This window comes from Rhineura floridana, chromosome 6 (assembly GCF_030035675.1).
Source record: "Rhineura floridana isolate rRhiFlo1 chromosome 6, rRhiFlo1.hap2, whole genome shotgun sequence".
NCBI lineage: Eukaryota > Metazoa > Chordata > Lepidosauria > Squamata > Rhineuridae > Rhineura > Rhineura floridana.
Window position 1 is genome coordinate 88,920,425 of NC_084485.1, and position 22,579 is coordinate 88,943,003.

The 22,579-nt window shown below is 38.8% G+C and overlaps 1 protein-coding gene across 7 annotated transcripts in view; it reads right to left on the reverse strand.

Moving 5' to 3' along the window:
* BEND5 (BEN domain containing 5) overlaps window positions 1–22,579 on the reverse strand; it is a 1,596,389-nt gene that overhangs the window by 547,950 nt on the left and 1,025,860 nt on the right. For 2 of the 7 annotated variants that reach the window (XM_061632936.1, XM_061632937.1), the window contains exon 5: window positions 19,341–19,825. The exons of 1 other annotated variant lie outside the window; for it this stretch is intronic. In XM_061632936.1, coding sequence (XP_061488920.1) covers window positions 19,668–19,825 — 158 coding nt within the window. In that variant the 3' untranslated portion in view covers window positions 19,341–19,667. Of the gene's footprint in view, window positions 1–19,334; window positions 19,826–22,579 lie in introns of those variants that run through there. 4 more of the 7 variants (XM_061632933.1, XM_061632935.1, XM_061632930.1 and 1 more) reach the window with 3 other exon arrangements.

Below are 22,579 nucleotides of genomic sequence, written 5' to 3' on the forward strand. Positions count from 1 at the left end.
GCTTAGAGTCTTATTTTAGTACATTTGCATCCTGCCTTTCTTCTGTCATGGAGCTCAAGGTGGCACACATGGGATTCCTAAGGCATCTGAGGCACTGACCAGCACCAGACCTGCTTTACTTCAGCAAGGTAGTTGCAGCATGTGCCCTCAGACCATGCCTGAAAAGATTAAGTGAAAAGCTTGTTCCAACTTTGGACAAAGTGCAAACCAGCATGCAAGTGTTAAGTCTGGCTTGGATTAAGCCAGATAATTGATATTAGGCTCAACATATCCAGACTTTTCATTGCCCAGCATGTGACTCAGTCTGCAACATCCTATACAAATGGATACCTGTTTTATTTGTTATTACTGTTTTCTTGTCATGCTGTGATTTCTAACCACTGCAAGCTGTCTTAATGCATATGTAATAGAAAGGCAGAGTCAACATTCTTCTAGAACTTACAAATAATAAACAAACATTATACAGCTCTGATAATGCATAATGGCACATCATCACAGAACTTCTGGAATTATCCTGTTTAGTGCAAGTTAGGAAGATAGTCTCTATGTCTGTGGACCAAAATTATGTTCTATAATTATGTTAAAAGCTATTTTTTTAAAACTCCTTTGGAAAACACAAAGCAGACATGGGTGGTTTAGGTTGGGTAGAGGACGGATTGTGGGGAAGACCTTTTATTTGTCTGAAGTTTGCGCACTAAAAATCACATGGCTTCCCTATTTGCAGGTGAAAAGATGCACAATTTATTTTGTCTGAGAATACTACAAAATTATTCTCCCTTGCTATCATTCCAAGAAGAAGCTACTGGAGAGGAACTGCATCATGACAACACGAGAGATTTCCTTGCAAAATCTGGATAAATTATATTATTACATGAAAATGAAAACATTTTGCAGATCTGATTTAACATGGATGATCTAGAAGAGAGATGGCTAACTTGTGGTCCTTCATTTGTTGTTGGACTCCAACTTCCATAATCCCTGACCATTGGCTATAGTACTGGCTGGGACTGATGGGAGTTGGGAGTCCAACGACATTGGAATGGCCATAGGTTATCCACTCTTGATCTAGAACTAGCTAAGAAAAACAATAGTGATTTCTCTCACATCTATGGGCTCTGAGTAGATGAAAGACGGGCATTGGCTGCACATTAGCTATCAGGCTAAGTTCAAGGTTCTGGTTTTGGTGAACAAAGCCCTATACAGCTTGGGACCAGGATACCTGGAAGATCGTCTTACTCCTAATGTACCCAGTCAATCACTATGTTCTGCAGGTGAGGGCAGAGCTTGGAAGAATACTTTTAAAAAGTAATAAATTACAGTTACAATTATATGGCCCAAAGAACTAGTAATTACTGTTAAGATTACAATTGCTCCGAAAGTAACTGATTACTTTTTCTCAAAAGTAATCACTACAATTGCATTTCAGTTACTTTTTTTAAAAAAACGCCTACAAGGTGCTGGCCTTGGCTGCTGCACATCTAAGTAGCCTAAAACAACGTTAAAAATAAACACACACATACAGAGGTAGTAGAATAATTCTTTTTATCCATAAGATAGCAATGATGGTCTCTCCGCTGGTAAGGGAGGTGGGGAGGGAAGCAGAAACCACTACTCAGATCTTTGCATGTCAAACCAAGTGCAACCCCCTCCCACTCAGCCAGCCAGCATAATCTCTCTCACTTAGCCACCTCCCGGACCCTGCCCTGCCCCCAACTAAGGGACACTCACCCAAGCAAACATTTTCCCCTGAGATACAAAGTTAAAATACTGCAAATGCAGCACAGTAGCCAGAGAGGGTGGTGGAGGCCACTTTGTGTGCCAAGTGCAAACACAGTATTCACACACACACACACACACATGTTGTCATCTTTCACCTCCACAGTTCTTTGTCTCCATTCTGCTTCTGCCTCCTTCTCCTCCTTTATCCATGTTCTTGCCCTCCGGCTCCTTTTTTCCTCCAGTCCATTCTTCACCACCACCATCCATTTTTTAAAACAATTGTTTTCTCCACTCCACCTCGTCTCACTCTCCACCTCCTCCCTCATTGCCTCCTACCCACCCACAGAGCATGAGGTAAGAGCGATGCTGCACAGAAGCCCAGTTTGAGGCACATGATTTTCATCCACAAATCAAAGGAGCAGAAGACTTCCCCTGCTCTCCCCCCCCAAAGTAATGCTCCAAAGTAATGCTGGAAACATTACAATTACTCCACAAAAGTAATAAAATTACTCCTAGTTCTATTACAATCTATTACAATCAAAATGTAAAGGAATTACCCACTAGTTCCTCAAAAAAGTAATTCATTACATTACATGTAATGAATTACTTCCAAACTCTGGGTGAGGGCCTCCTACAGATGCCATCTTATCAGGAGATAAAATGTTCCACACAGCATAGGCTGTAGACATTTAGTGTAGTGGCACCAACCCTTTGGTATTTCCTCCCCTTAAATATTATACAGGCACTATCTCTATTATCTTTTTGGCACCTACTGAAGACCTTCCTCTTTCAACAAGCCTTTTAAATAGAGACCTTATCCCAGTCTGTGTCTGTGTTGGAATTGCTTTTTAAGATGTTTAAAAAGATGTTTTAAAACATATTTGTTTTAACAGCTTTTAAAGTATATTGTTTTTAAGATATTTTAGAGTGCTTTTGTTTGCTGCTCTGGGCTCCTTCTGGGGGGGAAGGGCAGGATATTAATTTAATAAATAAATAAATAAATTTAGTCACATATTTATAAACCACTTCACAACCAAAAGTTACTGAAGCAGCATACAATAAAATGATACAGGATATAAATTATTATCATTATCATCATTATTCATCATCATCATCATTATCTAAGACAAAAATCATGTAGCTGCTGTACCCATATTTTTCTAGTTACCACAGCTTCTCAAAGCCACCATTCTCCATCCTGTTGCCCAACTGCAACCATGTTTATTCCTTCAGATTGCAATCCTGTACACACTGGGTTGGCATCCAACTAACTTGTTGCACAAGTACAAAGATTTCCACTTGCGCAATCGAGCTCCTCCCCCCCTCCCATGCAATGAGGATTATTACTGAGTTGACATGTATGGGTTTGCATGGTGAGGGTTTTGTTAAATTTAATTTAATTTAAATTTATCTTATCCAGTACTGTTCAATCCTCAAATTGTTATGGGGCGGGGAAGAGTGGATGCTTCACTAGTTATTGCACATGATTGTGAGCATATTCTGTCCAATAGTATAATGAAGCTGGGAATATAAGAAAAGCAAAAGTTCAACTACAGACTGAAGTCACAGCCAGTCTGCGAGAATGACATTTTAAAATGATTAAGACATCTTACTTCTGGTTTTGCATTTCAAAAGAATATAGTCTACTTGAGTTTTGACATTTGGTGATGTTGTTGTTTAAACTTTCAGTGGAACAAATACTGTGGATTACTACTATCTAGGAAACAGTCTGTTACTTGTTTCTAATTAAAATATGGGATTCATAACCAAAATGGATTTTTTCACATTTAATCTGTACTTTGTTAGTCTCGGTCTCTTCACAGAGAATGAATACCAGATAGGTTCAGGCAGAGTGTATTCAACGTTTGGTGAGTAGTGGAGGACAAAAGTATACAAATCCAGCAAGATACACAACTCCACATACTTGTAGATAAGATAGGGTTTAGGGCTGGTTCTGGCATAGAGAGAGCTTTGGTCACCCTGATGAATGATCTATGCCAGGAAAAAAGACAAGGCGAGTGTAGTGGTGTTATTAGCCTAGACCTCTCAGTAGCTTTTCAGACCATCAACCAAGGTATCCTTGTGAATAGGCTAGATCAGTTGGGAATTGAAGGCACTGTGTTGCAGTGACTCCATTTTTACCTGCTAGCCTCCTGTATATTTTTGTTACAAGGTGCTGCGGGATTCTATTTTATCCATATTATTTAACATCTACATGAAACCACTGCTTGAGATCATACAATTTTAGGGAGAATTGTTATCAATATGTGGATCATACCCAACTGTGTTTCAGTGGCAGAGCTATAATTAGTGCTTCATTATGGCTAATGATTGGATGAATGCCAATAAACTGAGACTCAGTCTAGAGAAGATGGAGGTGCTGTGGGTAGGTGGTTCATCTGTCCAAGGGATCAGTGTTCATCCTGTGCTTGTTCAGGTTGCACTCACTGAAGAACATGGTTGGCTCCTTGATCCAACTTTGTGACTAGAAATGTACAATTCTATAGCACAGAATGCTTCTTACCTGCTTAGGCTGGTAGAGCATGTAAGACCATTTTTTGTACAGCAATAGCCTGGCATCTATTATCCATGCTCAGGTAACCTCACATTTAGGCTACTATAGTATACTATTTGTGGTGCTGGCTTTGCAGGCTCCTCAGAAGCTGGTTAGTGAAGAATGCTGGCGTTAGATTATTAAGTGGGGATGGATATTATGTGTTCCAACTGCACTCCAGCCTGTTTCCATGCCCAATTCGAAATGCTCATTTCATTTTTAAAAGCCCTTCATGGCTTAGGACTGGGATAATACATTATCTTCAACAGAGGCTTCCTGGGAGTATCCCCACTTTCTGATGTGAGGCAGGGGACTACCAGAGAGGGTCTTCTTGGTGGTGGCACCCCAGTTGTGTAACACTTTCCCCTTAAGGTCTTTCCATACAATGCAAAAACTTTATTTTTCTTAGCTGCTTAGATGCAGTGTTATATTGATATATCATCATCATCTTTATTGTTACGGTCATAGACCAGAACATTCACATATAACGCTATGAACAATTATACAAAAGTACGAAGATACAATCATAAAATAACGGTAAAACAGTTACATAGCGTGGCGAAAACACTCATAATAAAAACGGTAAAAACAATGGAGCAATAAAACAGTTATAAGACTATGGAGAAATGGGAACATCTGGAGGGGTGAATACCCTCCAAGCTGATTGGGCCGCAAAAATGTATTTAGCTACTAGCAAGGTAGTATCCCTGCTAGCCGCAGACAGAAGATAAAAAAGTAAGCGGTCAAGTGGTTTGTAAGGAAATTTATTTATAATAGGAGTTATAAATTTAGAACGAATATCATCATATAAAAAACATTCAAAGACAACGTGAAATAAGGTTTCTATGCCGTTAACACCACATGGACATAAGCGATTTGCATAAGGAATGCGCTGGAATCTCCCTTCTAATAGGGCGGAGCTGAGACAGTTGAATCTAGCCTTCATAAAGGCTAGACGATATTTAGGGATCGTGAGGTATTCCAAATAGGGGACACTGAGTAGTGGCGCAAAACTTAAACCAAAATGAATAGGGGAACAGGTCGAAGTGGCAGCGGTGATGGAACTTTGAAAGTCCATGTCACTAATGCGGGTCAGGATTGAAAGCTTAGCTGACTTTAAATCCTGAGACGCCAGATGTTCAGCTGAAAGGCCAATACTTACAAGATAGTTTGTATACGTTTGGGCCCATGTTGAGATGAAGGGATCTTCCCAAAGTAAAGGGAGGTAGCCAGAAGAATTTTCATATGACATTTTAAGCCAAAAATTTAGGGCAGCCTTCCAGGCTTGGGACTTATGCGAAGCTAGACCAGTTTCTAACCTGAGGACCGCCATTGGAACACATCTTGGAACACATCTAGGAACACCTAGGATTTGTCTAAGAAATAGGGATAAAACTGCCTCCATTGAGGGGTTAAAAGCGGCAATCCATAAAGGTACCCCGTAAAGAAGTTGGGAAATAGTTTTAGATCTAAAAACCTTAATGGCTGCCGGGATATATTGTTCTCCTTTAGTGAAGAAGAACCTTCGGATGCCATTAGCTGAATTTCGAGCAGTAGAGATGGCTCCTCTAATATGGGGAGTCCAGGACAGTGATGAGTGAAATAATAACCCAAGGTATTTAAAATGGGAAACCTGTTCAATTTTGTGGGAATTGATTATCCATTCATGAGGAGGAGAGTGTTTGGCAAAAGCTAATATCTTAGTTTTAGAGAAATTTATAATCAATTTGTTTTCGTGACAGTAACTCATAAAAGATCTAATTAGGCGTTTGAGACCAACTTTAGAAACCGATAAGAGAACAGCGTCGTCTGCATACAATAGCAATGGACAGTGCAGGTTCGCTAGTTTCGGGGGGTGAAAATCCGGGGAGTGACAGTAATGAGACAAATAATTCATAAAAAAATTGAATAATAGAGGGGCAAGAATGCAACCCTGTCTAACTCCTTTTGTTGTATTGATAGGATTTGTGAGGTGTCCTTCATGACTACACCTAACACGAAGAAAAGTGTGATGATGCAGTCAACTAATTAGAAAAAGGAGTCTCTTGTCAATTTTAGATTTAGCAAATTTTGCCCATAGTAACTCCCTGGGGATAGAGTCAAAGGCCGATTTCAAATCAACAAAAGCAACGAACAGACCGTTTCCCCAAAGGTTCTTATATTTTTCGGCTAAGTGATTTAGGATCACACAATGCTCTATCCCAGACCTCCCTTTCCTGAAAGCTGCCTGCTCCCTCCCAAGAATGTTTTCCTCTTCTAGCCAGGAAGAAAGTTTCCCTTTTAAATAACAGGCATACAGTTTACCGATGATGGAAAGGAGGCTAATTGGACGGTAGTTTTCAGGGTCCTCATGGTTCCCTTTTTTGAATATGGGGATTACTATGGATTCAAGCCATGACTCAGGAATGCAACCCGAGGTGTTGATTAAAGTAAAGAAATTTGCAAGGAGAGGGACCCACCAAACTTGGTGGGCTTTCAGCAATTCAGGGAGAATATTATCGGAACCAGGGGCTTTGCCGGATTTCAAACAGGCAATCAGAACGGCAATTTCTTTTTGAGTTACTGGTGGCCATGTGGGGAGATTTGTTGGTTTATCAGAAAGATCCACATCTACAGTCTCATTGCAATCAGAGAAATATTTTTCCCATAGATATGGAGAAATGTGGCAGGGGGCTGAATTTAGTGGTCTCATAGAGCCAGAAACAATCCCCCAGAAACACTGCGAATTTTTTGTCCTGGAAGCTTGGATTAAGGCTTTCCATTCTTCATGCATCACCTGCCTTTTTTTGGTGACTATCATTTGCTTGTAATTCTTTTTGATAGAGAAATACTCAGGGGGGAGAGTATTTAGATTTAGCTGTCGATAGTGATGATATATCCGTCTCAACTGTCTCTTGGCACCTAGGCAATTCTTATCAAACCATCTGGGAGTACTAGGGAAAGAAAGAGCCCTTGAAGAGGGTGGTGACGGCATAGTAATGGCTTTGAGGTTTGAAATTAAAGACTTATACGCTATCAGCGCTAAATTTGGATCAGTGGCTGAACTGATCTTCTGCAAGGACAAAGCTGAAGGGGAATTAAGAAAAGAGGTCACTTTTAAGGCTACAGTGGGATTCCAGGAGGTCCTTTTGTGAGTGGAAAAATTTAAATTGGCCATTGGATTGTGAGTAAGGAGCAATCGACCCGTTACTGGTAAATATATAGAAAAAGTAAGGGGAAGATGATCGCTGTCCTGTCTACAGCCAACAGAAAAATTTAAAATAAACTCAAACAGAAAATGAGAAATTAAAACATAATCGATGACACTACATCCTAGGCCAGAAATGTAGGTGAATTCCGCGCATGGGTCTAACTGGTTATGGCCGTTTAGCATTATTAGGTTGTGACTGGCAAGGAATCGATTTAAACATATACCCCCATAATTTATCTTGAGATCCTTAGAGGACCGAACATAGGGAGGTAAGTAGGGGGTAATGTCCTCGCCCCTCCAGAGGTTTGATGCAAATAATGCATCATTGTGGGGGCCAGACCTGGCATTAAAGTCACCCATCACAATACAGAGCGCTCTGGGAAATTTAGCCTCAAGTGATGTTAAAAATTTGGTGAGATCATCCCAATCCTTGTCAGTTTGTGCCCTGGAAGAGTGAGGAGGAATATAAACATTAACTAGCAAAAGAGAAGTTGAACTAAAAGATAATAAGACAGCCTGGGCAATATTATTACAAACAGATAAACTTGCCGAACGGGCTGTTACAGAAGTGGAGATGAGTATGGCTAAACCTCCTTTGGGTCTGCCTTTCGAGTTAGGTAGAGAATGGGACGCAGATGAGCATAGACAAGTAAAGCCATCCACTAATAATTTTTGTAAGCTCCACGTCTCCTGTAAAAAAATAAAATCAAATTTGTTCAGAAAAGAAATAAAGTCTGGATTCTTTTGTTTAGCATTCCATCCTGCAATGTTCCAGGAGAGAAAAAGGAATGTAGAGTTTGGTGTAGGAGCGGAAACCTGGCATGCACTAGTGATTGGACTCGGAGGATCAGAAAGTTTCTTGGAAGAATAGAATTTACATGGTGGCAAGTTGATATTCGTAGGATTGGGGTTTGTCATTTTTTTAAATGTTTCACAGGTTTGAATCGAGATTTCAGAACTTAATGGGGATTGTCAGGTTAATTTAGAGGACTCATGTACTATTACATCACAAGTTATGCTAGGTCTACACACATTTGTATAACAATGAGGCAGTACCTTTTGGGGGACTTTCAAAGGGGAAACTTGAATGTTTGGTGGTGAGTTCAGTTCATAATCCTCCACAAATCTGGAGCATGACCTTTTAGCCCTAAGATTATTTAGCAGGTTTTGCATTTTGTTTATAACCACTGTCTGTGAATGTATGGAAACTATTTATTAGTTCCTCCTCTCCCTCACAAGCAAAGTCAAAAGATAATTCTTGGTTTACCTTAGTATTTACCAGGGTTTGGGATGACAGTGTGGAGATGTGAGTGGGAGCTAGGAGCGGGGAGGAGCTTACCTTATCCAAAATAATGAGATCTGAGTTAATAGAATTAAGTTTTTCAGAGTTTGAGGTTTCCTGTGAAGAAAGAGACAACAAGGATGAATTTTTTGCCAGCGTAGTTTGGTCAGTTTTTAGTGGAAAACGATTCATATTAGGTGAAGTGTTAGAAGAAGGCTGATCCAGAGGTGAATCCGAGATTCCAGGGTTTAGTAAGGAATTTTTCCTGTTCAGGGAAGGCTTCCCACTCGTTTGTGATGAGACAGATTTAGTTGATGATATTTTCTTTGTAAGCAAACGAATGGGTTTAGCCTCATTAGTGAAATGTCTCTGAACAGTTATGCCGTGCTTACTAAGAAGGGATTTGTTTGCAATTATCCGTGTTGCTATTTCAGACGATTTGAGGGTAAGTAAAACAGACATTTTGATTGAGGGGTTGTAAAGAAATTCCACATGCGAGATGTCATCCTGCCATAAATCCATTTCAACAAGTGACCGAAGAGCATGACACACTCTTTGTTTTCTAATGAATACTTTTTCTTTGATTGTAAAAAAAGGAAGATTCAGGAGTGCAAGTTTATTTGGGTTTAGTCTCAGGAGCCAGTTTCCGTTAGAGATTCCTCGCCTTGAGATTATACTGTTTGTGAGGCCTTTTTCACTTTCACTCCTTGGGTCGGAATGAGCTAATAGCTCAGGCAATTTCAAACTTTCCTTGCTTTCAGTCAGAGCTTCACAGTGAATTTTAGAGGGTAATCTTTTTGAAGCTGAGTCTGATAACTTCTTTGTATGCAGATCTATTTGTTGTTGGGCTTTAAGTAATTTAAAGAGTTTCTGGAAATTCATCTTCTTGCTCCGTGGGAGTTTGTAATTTTTAATGTTTTTAGATTTTTTCCCTTTCGGAGCAGTACGAGATTTATGTTACCGCTCTTCGGAACTGTTGCTAGCTTAAGAGAGGGTGAAGTGTAGTTTAGACATTGGCGAAGATCGGTTAGTTCTTTCATGAATGTTTTTAGTAAACTATTTGTTTCTTCCAGAAAGATTTTGATGTTTTCAGACTCTTTGGCCACAATAGCTAATTGTAGTTGTAAGCGTTTTTGGCCTGTTAATAGTAGTTTTTGGCCGATGTGTGTCAGTTCCGTGGATTCCAAAACTTCTAAAGAGCAGACAGGAGATGGCTGAGATTGAGCGGGTAGGGGAGTCGGATAGACAATGTATGTGGCCTGCACTGTGAATGAATCAGCAGAGGGAGATTGTAAATCACCGTCCATGGACTGCACTGAAAATGGCGTCGCCTCATTTTCGGGAGCCTGTTGCGAGGAGTTACTCGGACTAGATGTAAACGTCTGACCAAGAGGGAGATTCATAAATGTTCCTAGCTGCAGGCTTTGTAAAATTTTTGGGTCATCCAGTGCCAGAATTTCCTGGCTCAAGCAGGGGCAAGATTGATTTATTTCAATTTCAGTTTGGGAGGAAATTTCCTCAGATGGCCTTAACACTTTTCTCTTAGTCCTACTTGCTTTAGTTGGTAAAAAGAAGTTAGGAATTTTAGTCTGGAGAGCCCCTTTCCCTGGATCTTCCAAATTCAGGTCCAAATTTGGATCTTGATCATAGCGTTTTTTCCTTGTTTGAACCATTTTAAAGAGAGTATAGTTATAATTGAAATGTTAAATAGAAAAGTGACTGGTATCCAGTATTAATTTCAAGGCGCCCAACCCCTAAGACTCTAAAGTGAGCAGGGGGGTATTCAAAAATTGTCCACTCCTGAGCTAATAAATTTAATCTCTGGATTTTGAGTATTATTGTAATAAGTTATAATCCTTAAGTGTATGGTACGAAGCGAAGATATGACTCACTGGCTGACAAGGAGACAGTACTTCTTTTTGTTGATGAGGTAGTCATGTAGCCTTCATAGATAAGGAAAGATGTTGCAGTTTTGTTCCAAAGTAAAAATTCACAGAAAGTAACTGAGTCTCTTCTCTAGGGATAAGCAAAGTATAAACAGAAGGGAAAAACTCCGGAGCTCATGGACAGAGAGCTGTCGCCATCTTCCTTCGGCAGGGAAATATTCTATATTGATATATTAATTTTGTTGAGTGTTTTATCCTTTTATGGCTTTTAGCTCATTATGCATTGCATTCAGTATAGCACTTTTGCAATCATTCTGCCAGTGCAAGGATTTCTATTTGTGTGATGGTCCAATCTCCCCCTCTCCTCCCCTGGCACACTCCCTAAATCTGTTCTGGGGTTCCCCAACCCTCCAAAGCAGAGTTGGGGATGGTGCGGGGCATACACAGGAGGAGAAGAGGGGCAATCCTGTTGCACTAGCCCCAAACGTTAGTTGAATGCTACCCTATATTTTTGTATATACATTGTTTTTATTCTTTTTCTAAACTTCCCTGGGAATATAATTGAAGGGCCATATAAAAATACAAGAATTAAACCTATAAACATCAACTAAACCATTTATGACTGCAGTACTCCATCAGATTACACCATTCATGTAACGATGTAGATCTTCATGATGTAGCCCTATAGTACATCCTGATCACTTACAATTTCATTGCATAGCAAAGTGCAGCTCCTGGAAATTTGGCTATGTGGGCAGAATCTGCAAATTCATCAAAAAGTGGAAAAAATTGCCACACTTTTGCTTTGGTGTGCAATATGAAAAGCTTTCATAACAACAGCTTCTCTTTTTAATTGTGTCCTCAGTGCAGAGTCAAGCAGAAGTAGAATTTGATCAAGCAGACGGAAAGCTCTCATTCAAAAACCAGTACATAGTTTTCTGAAAGAAGCAAAGTCAGTGACCAACCATGTGAATTTTTTGATGAATACTTGTTCTAATTTTAAAATTGAAGCCATTTTTCTTCCTATAAGAAAGCCTGGGGAGGGGAGTCTTTTGAAATATCTGAGACGGTAAAATTTAAAAATTAGCTACTGAGCATGAAGTATGCAAGAATTGCTCTTCATAACATTTTTATTGCCTCTACATTCTTTGAATTATTGCTTTAAATTCCAATGTGCCATTATGATGAAAAAATTGTATCAATAAAGTCTGTGTGATTGATGTTAAGATTTTATCACTTAAAGACTATGAAAATCAAAGGCATGCCAAAGTGAAACCATTTTTCATGACATTTCTTCTTCATTCATATCAATAATGATATCCACACATTTCATTTACCAGGGTGCATTAGTGCAGTGGTTATGCCCACATCAAAATTTGTGCATCCTGATATTTTGCATGTCATTATATATGCAGTTTGATTTTTAAGGAGGAATTCCAATTTTGCTTCTAAGATGCTGCACACCATGTCACTTATTCTTACTGATCATAAGCACTTTGAATCTGCGGCAAAAACAAAACCAGTCAACAAACCCTTAAATATTTAACTTATGTATTTATTAGTTAAGGATTAGAAACTCACACTGCTCTGAATGCAAGTTCAACCCAGTGGCATGGGAATAGTGACCACTGGGAAGTGGCTCCCACTTTACTAGGGTGTGTGTGTGCATGCATGCGTGCACACACACACACACATCTACATGTGCATGCCCACACACAAGGGATCTCAATGCTTATTTATGTACATCTTCCAGCCATGCTTTTGAGTATGGACTTCTCATGGACTAGAGTATTTACAAGTATGAAAGTTGACATTCTAAAATACAGTTGTAGCCTGTATTGAAAGGGTATCAGGAATCCAGTGTGGCTCAGCAGCTACAAGTGATTTACCCCTGTATAAAAATATGAATAACAACATACTACCACTTACAAAAAGCCAGGTACATTCTTATGGCAATATATATATGAACGTCACTGTTTATGAAAAAATCTCATTGTTGGGCAATATTTTTCCCCAGTTCTTTTATGATTACACATTCTTCTAAACGAACACCCTCATGGGAGGAAAACTAAGATACAGCCAAAGGAAATTCAACAATGATAATTAATGTCCATGGTGCAGAAATTGACATGTCAAACCTCAAGCCAGAAATTGACATGCCAAACCCCATGCCAGAAATCAAATAAACCAGCAACATCACAGATTAAAGGAAGCTCTTTTTGTTAGCTCTTATATCACCCCACTCCCTCCAAAAATGTGTTCCTGAAGCACATTATCATGGATCCATGAATACTATGAATTAGCAATGATATTTAATTACAGGGGTCAAGAACTTTTCTGAATCAATAATGTGCCCCACATCCAGAGGAAAAGAAACAGACCCCACTGATATCCAGCATATGTGAGACATATCAATAGATTCACTAATAGGCAAAAACCCTTGTGGTTTAAGAATGTACTTATAGCCAACAAATATTTTTTATCAAACCTTAAGAAGTAGGGAAACCGGGCAGCTATAGCAAATGCACCAGGACAGCAGGAGACCTGACCTCTTTTCTGAGATATTTGTAAAAATGCAAACACAATTTGGGTTGGTCTTTCCCAGTCCAATCCACTTTCTGTGTAGCTTGGAAGAATTTGGAAGGGAGGGGAAAGAGGGGTGGGATGGGGTGGGAGGGGTGAACAAAGGGGCAAGAGGGAGGAAATAGGAAAGAGGGGAGGTTTGAACATTTGCATGCTTTTTGAGTTCAGTGGGATTTACTCCTGTACAATCGTGTTTAGGATAGATGAAACTGACCTGGAGGAGGGGCAGGGAGGGGGGCAGGGGAGAAAGGGTAGGGGTAGGGAGGAAGGGGGAGGGGGATTTGGTGTGTGGGCACTGGGCAGAGGGAAAGCCTCTTTCCTTTCTAGAAGGAAAACACTGAACAGTATCGTTTTTCAGGCTTCCCCCCACCTTTTTATTCTACAGCAGGCACATGTAGTCTCTCACCCAAATTTAACCAAAACCGTCCCTGGCCACATCCACACCAGACCTTTATTTCACTTTAGACAATCATGGCTTCCCCCAAAGTCTCCTGGTAAGTGTAGTTTTTGAAGGATGCTGAGAGTTGCTAGGAGATGCCTTGTTCCCCTTGCAGAACTACAATCACCAGAAGAGGGACTGACTGGTAAACCACTCTGGCCACTGGAGTTCTGTCAGGGGAATAGAAGCCTCTTAACAACTCACAGCACCGTTCACAAACTACACTTCCTAGGATTCTTTGGGGGAAGCCATGATTGTCTAAAGTGAAATAAAGGTCTGGCGTGGGTAAGCCCCCTGATTAGCCAAGGCAAAAAGCTACGAGTCTGGCTTTTAGGACAGTCAGCTTTTACTGAGCATGCCCTTGCTTATCATTGACTCCAATGTTTAATTTCTTAATTAAGAATCATCCAAGCATTTTTTAAAACTCTTAAACTGCATAAGATGAAGATCAGAGTATGGGTTAAGGTCAGTAATAGGATTACAGGTACTCTTGGTGAACATGGCTGATTTATAATTAATTTCAGCAAATTATGAGACCACTGACAGAAAGAAGTCCAACAGGAGAATGGATTTCCCCCGCCTCATTTTACACCTTGAACTCTCAATTCTCATGTTTTGTGTATCACCATGAAAACTTAAGAGGGTTGTTAACGTTTCTGAGTTCAGGACTATAAATTTTGTAAGGTTTTGTTTTGAAATGAGCTTATGGGAAGCAGGAGAATGGCATAGGGGGTATTTTCAATTTAACATTGCGGAATGTGAAAAATTCATGCTGGCTTTAGAATACAGCCACTCTTGTGGCTGTGTAATCCAGACTTGCATTTTGAAGAAAACCTTTCAACACTTATCTAAGCCCATTATTTCTGGCAAGAACTGAGCATGTTATTTGCTATGTGCCCTCTCCTTGATTGCAAATCACACATTGGCTGCATCATTTTGAACTAGTAGGATCTAGTGGGCACTATTGTATAGAAGCCACCGTGGGAGAGTAACACCCTAAAAAGGTATATGGGTCTTTTAAATAAATAAATGAAAATAAATTAAATCGGGCAGAAACCAGGTACAAACCTTGAAGAACTACCATTTGGGACAGGGGAGGTACACATTCAAACCAGCTCTGGTAAGAATACATTGACTCACCTTGTGCTATCACCAATCTAAGCATTATTTTCCCATTGTCCTCACAGAATCATGGCAAAGATGTTTAAGGTAACCAGTATCATAAAGTATTCTATGTATTAAGAAATGTTTGTTAAAAGTTCCCTTTTCCTTTTAATGAAATAATAACAATAACAATAATAGGCTTATATAAATTTCAGAAAAGCTTGCTCATTGTGGAAATTGAGTCAACCCAGACCAGCCTTCCTGCAATAAACATCATGTAGCAGCTCTCAGAAAATCAGTATAATTCCACTCTACCCTGGTCTGGCTCTCCTTTCTATTTTCCCAGAGGAATTCACCCAACTTTCTCATAAAAACCTGATTGTTTTCTTGCTAACTGTTGCCAAAATGGAGATTGCCCACCACTGCAACCACAGTCCAGTTTTTATGCTTGATGGATGGTGGTGTAAAGTTTGGAATCCTGTGCTGCAGGAAAAATGGACTCAATGTAGTCGACTAAGTAGGAGAGTAATAAAATCGGGTAAATTTGAGTCTGTTTTGTTGGTCTTTTCTGACTTAACTTACCAGTCCAGGCTGAATCAGATACCCTCCAGATAGCCACTTACCTTTTTGGTCAGATCATCTCCTGCATTATTAACATTTATGTATTTGTATTTGTCTTGTACTCTGGTTTATACCTATGTATGCTACATTAAGGCTTTATATGCTTTCTGTGCCCCAGTTTGGATATATGTTTGTTGCTCCCTAGTTTTTTGTTTATGGTTACTGTGATTTTATTTTACTTTCCAAAATTCAATAAAAATATATTTTCTTTAAAAAATCAGTATCAAAATACAAAATTAACATTTTTCTAACTTCTCTATGTTCAACTAAAGGATTTGCCGGAAATAACTGAGAATGATACAAATGAGTACTGACCAACCCTAATGACAATAGCTTTGTTGGTATTTCGCCATTAATGAACAGATGGTCTATGCTACAATTTTAATGCACAAGAAGCAGGAAAGACTGGGTTCAGAAAGTAAATATAATTTTGAAAATTCAACATGATAGAAGGTGGACAACCTTCAAGATGGCTCAACTTCAATTTGGACAAAACTGCACTGGATTTTTATTTAATAGTAAATGCCAGTTGTAAAGGCCAACAGCCAGGATATCACCCATCAGTTGCCAGAACAAATATACAATGTTTCAAAATGAACCTGATTGCACCATCTAGTTAACAGAAAGGATTCTCCGGTAGGTAAGCTGGCTGTTGGTACAGGAATGGCAGCAGCTGTGAATTAAGACATATGAGAAACCCTCTTTCACTGAATCCTTTCTATTCTTCCACATGCTCCGATTGTCTAGAAATTAGTATGCAGGGGATGGGGAGTAAAATGAGAGCTGGAATGTAAGCTTAATATGCCCAAACTTTAAACATTTGCCTGAAATACATTTTAAAATGTCTTTCATAAAAACAGCCTATTCATTTAATTTAACTGGCTTATATACCACTAAATCATACAATACAGCTAAGTGATTTACACTGAATATTCATTAAAAATCAAACATTAAAAACAAGGTAACCTAAACATTGATCATGATATAAGTAAAACCAGTTGTTAAAAATGTACATGTTAAATTAAAATGACATGTTAAAATTACATGTCTGGGTAAGATCACCTAAACAAAAGAGTATTTAGCAGGTGACGAAAAGAGTTCCGTGAAGGTGACTGCTTAGTATCAGTGAGCAGGGAGTTCCAGAGAATAGGTACTGTCACACTGAAGGATTAATTTCTTGCTAGAGCAGAATGAACAATATGTGGCACTTGTAAGAGTGCCAGTTCTGCAGACTGAAGTCTTCAAGTAGACATATATGGGGTAGAAAGGTTATCCTTTAAGTAGACTGGTTCCAAGCTCTTAAGGTCTGTACATGCTAATAGTAACCTTGAATCTGGCCTGGTAAAAGATCTTACTCCTGTCAATAATCATACTGCAGCATTCTGCAGTAACTGCACTTTCTGGACCAAGCGCAAGGGAAGCCCCACATTGCAGTAATCCAATCTTGAAGTAAACAATTCCATGGCTACTGTGGTGAAGCTATCCTGATCCAGGAACAGCAAGAGCTTTTGTACCAGCCAAACCTGATAAAAGGTGTTTCTAGTCATCCAGGCTATAATGACAGAGATCCAGAAAGACCCCCTGAATGCTTACCTGCTCCTTCAGGGGACTGCAACCCTGTCCTGGGCAGGTAATTTCTCTGAATTTTAAGGTGCGCAATGTGATGTTTCATTGTTATATGAGTTGTATAAACACTAAATGAAGAAATGCTGTGTATCAGGTTTAATAGAGTATGTATAAGTAGAAAGAAAGGGGGGAGGACAGTCAGAATGTTGAGGAATGCTGCATACAGAGTGGTTCACTGAATGGGGGGTGTTTACCTGTTGGTGTGAAGGTTGTCAGATAGGGCTGAGTTCTTCATGAAGAGAGAGTTGGATTATTGAGATTATTTGTAGTTACGTTAAGTAGGATTATAGTGTTATTCTCTGAGAAATTATCAAGTGCACCACATACAAGACTAGTGAATATTGTACTGTAACCATATGCGTTCAGGACCAACACTATAAACAAGATTATTTTAGCACATGCCTGATTCTTGGTCTAGCTTTCATAGAGAACAAGCAGGTTGTCAGAGGGTGAAAATGAGCGGATATTTATGGTGGCAGTGGAGTGAATGTTGCTGGTTTCAGAGAAGCAATCCATAGCTAGGATCTTTGGTGGCAATAAAGTATCTGGAATGTCTGGGGCTTTTTGTTGTCAAGACAGTCTGTAAGCAAGAGCTGAGGGAATAAACAAAGGCCCTAGTAACAGATTTATTTAACCCTTGGTATGTGTGTGGTAAAAGTATCAATACCTGCCCTAGAGAAAGTATTGGCAGGGCAGATACAACATGCAACCCTATGCACAATTTCCTGGAAGTAAACAAACATGCACAGCATTGCACTAGTGATATCTCAAATATCTCACTTATTGTTTATACTATTATACAGAGCAGGAATCACAAAGACACACTAGCATTTGCCACAGAAAACAATAGGCCGATTAAATTATGAAATATCAATGGCTTATTAAGCTATAAAAAATGTTGTGCCTGCACACTCCCCAGTAACCTGGACTTCATTTGTTCTATTGTGGTTTGTTTAGATGAGTTTAATGTTTTATCCACACTGGCAAACTATAGTTCAATCTAATTTACCTACAACTGTCCTAACCCATATTTTCTCCTTTTCATCCCCCAATATAAAATAAATAAATAAATGTAAATAAGCCTTGTTCATTCTACAACTCATAAGACAATCTTGTACATGATTACTCAGTAGCAGCCCCACTGATGGGGCTTACTCCACAGTAACTGTATTTAAAATTGCAGCCATATTTAACTTAATGGACTGAATCCAATTGTGATTATTTTGATCCAGCTGATGGTCTGCTAACAAGAGAAGGAAAGCAACTGGCATCACTTCTTCCTTCCCCCCTGGAATAGGATTCAATCCTCTATTTCAAACACATTTTTTAAGAAAAGTATTTAAAATACTTTGTGCATTGTTTTTCAAGAAGATTAAATGTGGCAGTTTATAGATTACAACTATAGTCTGGCGCCTTCATTAATGAGTTCTATTTGCTTCCCTCTGTGTCCATCAACTCTTACAAAACCCAATTATTCTCTTATGAATCCAAATAATGTAAGTTTTCTGTTTGCACTTATTAAAATGCACACCTTCTCAAAAGATAATTATTAGAATCTAAAACATAGAGCACAACTAGGAAAGAACAATGGATGAGAAAAAAGATGTTTGCTACTCAAACCTTCTTTGTGAATATACACAGTAATGAAAAATGGTCTAGATGTTAGTTATCAAATCATTTGGATGGCCCAGTTTTACAAATTTAGAATGACAATACTTAATATATTCTGCTGTGGAAAGCCTATACTTACACAAACGTACCTGGGAGTTGTCCCCTTGACGTCCCTGGGACTCACTTTTCAGTAGACAAGCAAACGGTTGCATTGTCAAGAATCGCTTCAAAAAACGTTATCTTCATTCAGTGACAAACAGGACAACTCTCCACCTGACTTTTCTAAAACTCTAATGAGAAAGCCAGTGTTCCTATTTCTTAAGCTTATGCCAATATAGTTCCATATTTATAGAGCTGAGGCTACTAGTACTACATAATCTTACCTTTTGTTACTATACATTTTTCTTCATAAATAGTTTTTATTTTTCTATTATACTACATACATTCTAAACAGGAACTGCAGCTCAAATACAGTATTTTGCAAATAAAATAGTTTCTCTCTTTTTTAACTGAACACACTAATATTGGCCACAATGTAGATCATGTGTGCTCCAGAACAATACTGACTTTAATTGAATCTACACTAAATAGCTTGCATTCCAATAAAATGTTATGAGAAAGCATGAAGAAGTTTAGATGCTTTAAGAATAAAAATACAAGTTCAAGAAAGGAAATAAATCAACTAAAAACAGCTGTTTGCAAAGTACTTGTGTGTGAAGTATCTTTATTCCACAGAACCTTACTGTATACAGACAGCCTGCAAAGCAACCCCAATAACTTTAATAGGATGACAATGTAGTATATAGTATATAAGTCTGGGGATTGCAAAATGATCAGCTATAGGCTGAACCACAGCATGTCACTTTCCTTGTACAACTAAGGAATTCCATGCTATTTTGTAGATGAGTAGTTTCTCAAAACCGTTTAAAAACAAGCCAATATTTCATAATACAATCCACACCAAAAGGTCACTTTAGCCCATCAGCATGAACACCATGAAATCAAGACCACCACCAGAGTAAAACACTAACACTTTATTAAAAATTCAAAATTTATTGCAAATTATATTTTGCTTCTCTCCTTTCTTCATTTTTACATGATTTATTGATATCCATGATTTTTTCACAAATGTACTTGTTGACTTTGGAGAGTCTCTGTGCAATTTCAGTTTCATCCACAGTTTCGTGTGCTATCCTGTCATACAAACATTCTGGAATGAAGAAAAATGGCATTAAGAATGACACCTCAGGAAATTTAAAATACAGCAGACTTCATTCATCAAGGTAATAGGCACAGGCAAGAGATAGCAAGGGGGCAGCAATTTGTTGACAGTTCAAGAAGTATGGCTTTTGAAAATGAGGGGTGGGGTGGGGGTTGCTGCATGGAATACAGACCAGAAAACTCCCTACATGGGGACAGCTGGTAGTGTCCATGCATGACTCTGGATCAGGAACAAAATAATACACAGTAATATTTTCAGCTATGATTTAATACCCCAACATGAATCACAGGCTACTCACAATCCTACATCTAGATGTAAACATTTATGTCAACTAAAATAAAACGTTATAATCATATGCACACTTCCCTAGGAATAGACCACATAGAACACAAGGAGATTTACTTTAGTGTAAACATACTTAGGACTTCATTTAGAAGGAATCAGTATAACAAGGGTTGCCAACCTTTTTGGACCAATGGGCACATTTCAAATTTTGAGAGAGTGCTGTAGGTGCCAGTCACAAAATGGCTGCCATTGGGACATGGCATAACACAAAATTTGACAGTACAGCCATGCTGAAGCTTTTCCCATAATTGTATTTCCACACAAGAAAAGGCTTAAACTGTTGAACTTCTGCTGCCACACGGCTGTTAAAGGTACAAGAACCCTATTTTTCCCCAATGCCAACTCTAAACCAAAGCCTAGGCTCCCCATTAAATATAAACAAACTAACATGTGAGTAGACATGTATAACCTAGCACTGTAATTAACTATACAGTGAATTTGTAATGAGCGCCTAGTCTTTTTAGCTCCTGTACAGCAGGAGACACACCTAAATTTCTTTGCAAAGTTTTCACATTTTATTTTATTTTTTGGTGGGGGGCTCTTTAACATCCACCCATATTTATTTTGTAGTAGTATTGGCAGAAAATAACTTCTAGGGACTACCTTATTGTAGATAAATGCATCCTGCTTGCCAAGGGAAAAGGCCAAACTATGGAGATTCTAAGGACTAGAAAATATGACAGAAGCAGGAAAAATGCACTAAAGGGGAAAGGAAACACCAGCTTTTAAGGATCCTAGGGATTCTTATTGCTCAGTGTCCAAACAATTCACTTGATCACAGTTCTGACTTCACTCACTGGCTAAAAAAACAGATAGGCAGGAGCAGCTAGGCTGGTTCATTTCACAGATATCGCTTAGAAGGATACTTGCATATTTGCTTCATAACTTCGTTTCTAGGAGGTCTAGAGATTTACTTTTTTTCTTTTTTAAAAAAAGCAAGCTCCTAGTTAGGTGTCCCTGCTCATGGGCATCAATTAAGATCTTTGTGGGTGCCACGGCGCCCTTCAGGGTGTTGACCTCTGGCATATAACATTCATTGGCCATTGCCTAGCACATGTTTACACTTCTCACCTCTGAAGTCTGGCTTTCCAGGCCAAATTCAGACATTTTCATTATATCATAGAGCCATGGCCAAATAAGCAAGCTCCAGAGTAAAACCGATGGCCTTATTTCTCAATGTTCCCTTTGCTGCTGAAGACAGTAAGTTCTCTAGTCATTCCAACAAGTCTTCCCACTTTTTCAAATTTTGCTTGTCTAAATTGCATGGCTAAGACTGGCAGCGCAAAGAAGTGGAATCTTACAATGTCACTGCTGAACAAATATGTGATCTACTACACTGCTGAACAAATATGTGATCTACTACAGCAGCACATTTCTGTGACAGAACAAGAATTATGGAGTCACCTCAGGCGGACTTTGGAGGTGCTCTAAAAGCCATAATGGAGGTAGCCTGAAACAAGATTATGTTAGCCAACAGATTCCATTGTAAAAAGGGCACATGAGGAAGGAGTAGTAAAAACAACCCACTGTTCCTTATGAGCTAAGTAGCTGCATCTTTAGTGCCCAAGGACAAGGATAGTTGAAGGCAGCAGCCCTGAAAAAGATGAAGAGGTAGTCCAGAAACTATAAAGCCATTGTAATGTTTGATCTAGACTTAGGAAGGAACAACTGGATGGTAAATAGGCTGTTTGCTGAGATACAGCTTTAAAAGATGAGCTCTGTTACTCTTAGCTTCTTAGCACTCCATATGCACTGGATGATGTTCAATGCTAGTCCTCCTCAGATCAGACCAATTGAAGCTTATAGGTATGACTAACTTGCGTTCTTTAATTTCAATGGCTCTATTCTTACTACCACTAATAGTGGCTTCCAAACTGATTAAGCCACTCCTGCTTTGCCTACTATTTATCCCACCAGCAGTTTATTGCTTCATATGGTAGAAAACTACAGAGAGTCACTTAATTAACAAGATTTACAGCACTGTTAATGTACCATACTAAAGTTAAGACAATTAACTATTCTACATCCTTTTCAGTTCCTTGTGACACCTTTCAGAAGTTTTAGAAAAGGTTATTTTTCCATGACATGGTTTACAATGTTTCCACACCATACTTTTTAATAACTTCCTTAAAATAAACTACACAACAGGGACTACTGAACAAGCAAGTCATATTAGCCCATTAAGGCTTAACTTAATTTTAAAAAAAGATTTAAGCAAACTATTCTAGGACCACAGAATAAAAGTAAAAACCACTTCAAATACAGGTTTTATAAGCTCTCATCCTGAAATGCAAAAATTATTGGACAATGAAAAATATATTCTAAATCCTAGTTATAATCTAAGCTGAAAAACGTAAATGCCAATATGCATTAAAATGAGTTTTGAAAGAGCTGTGG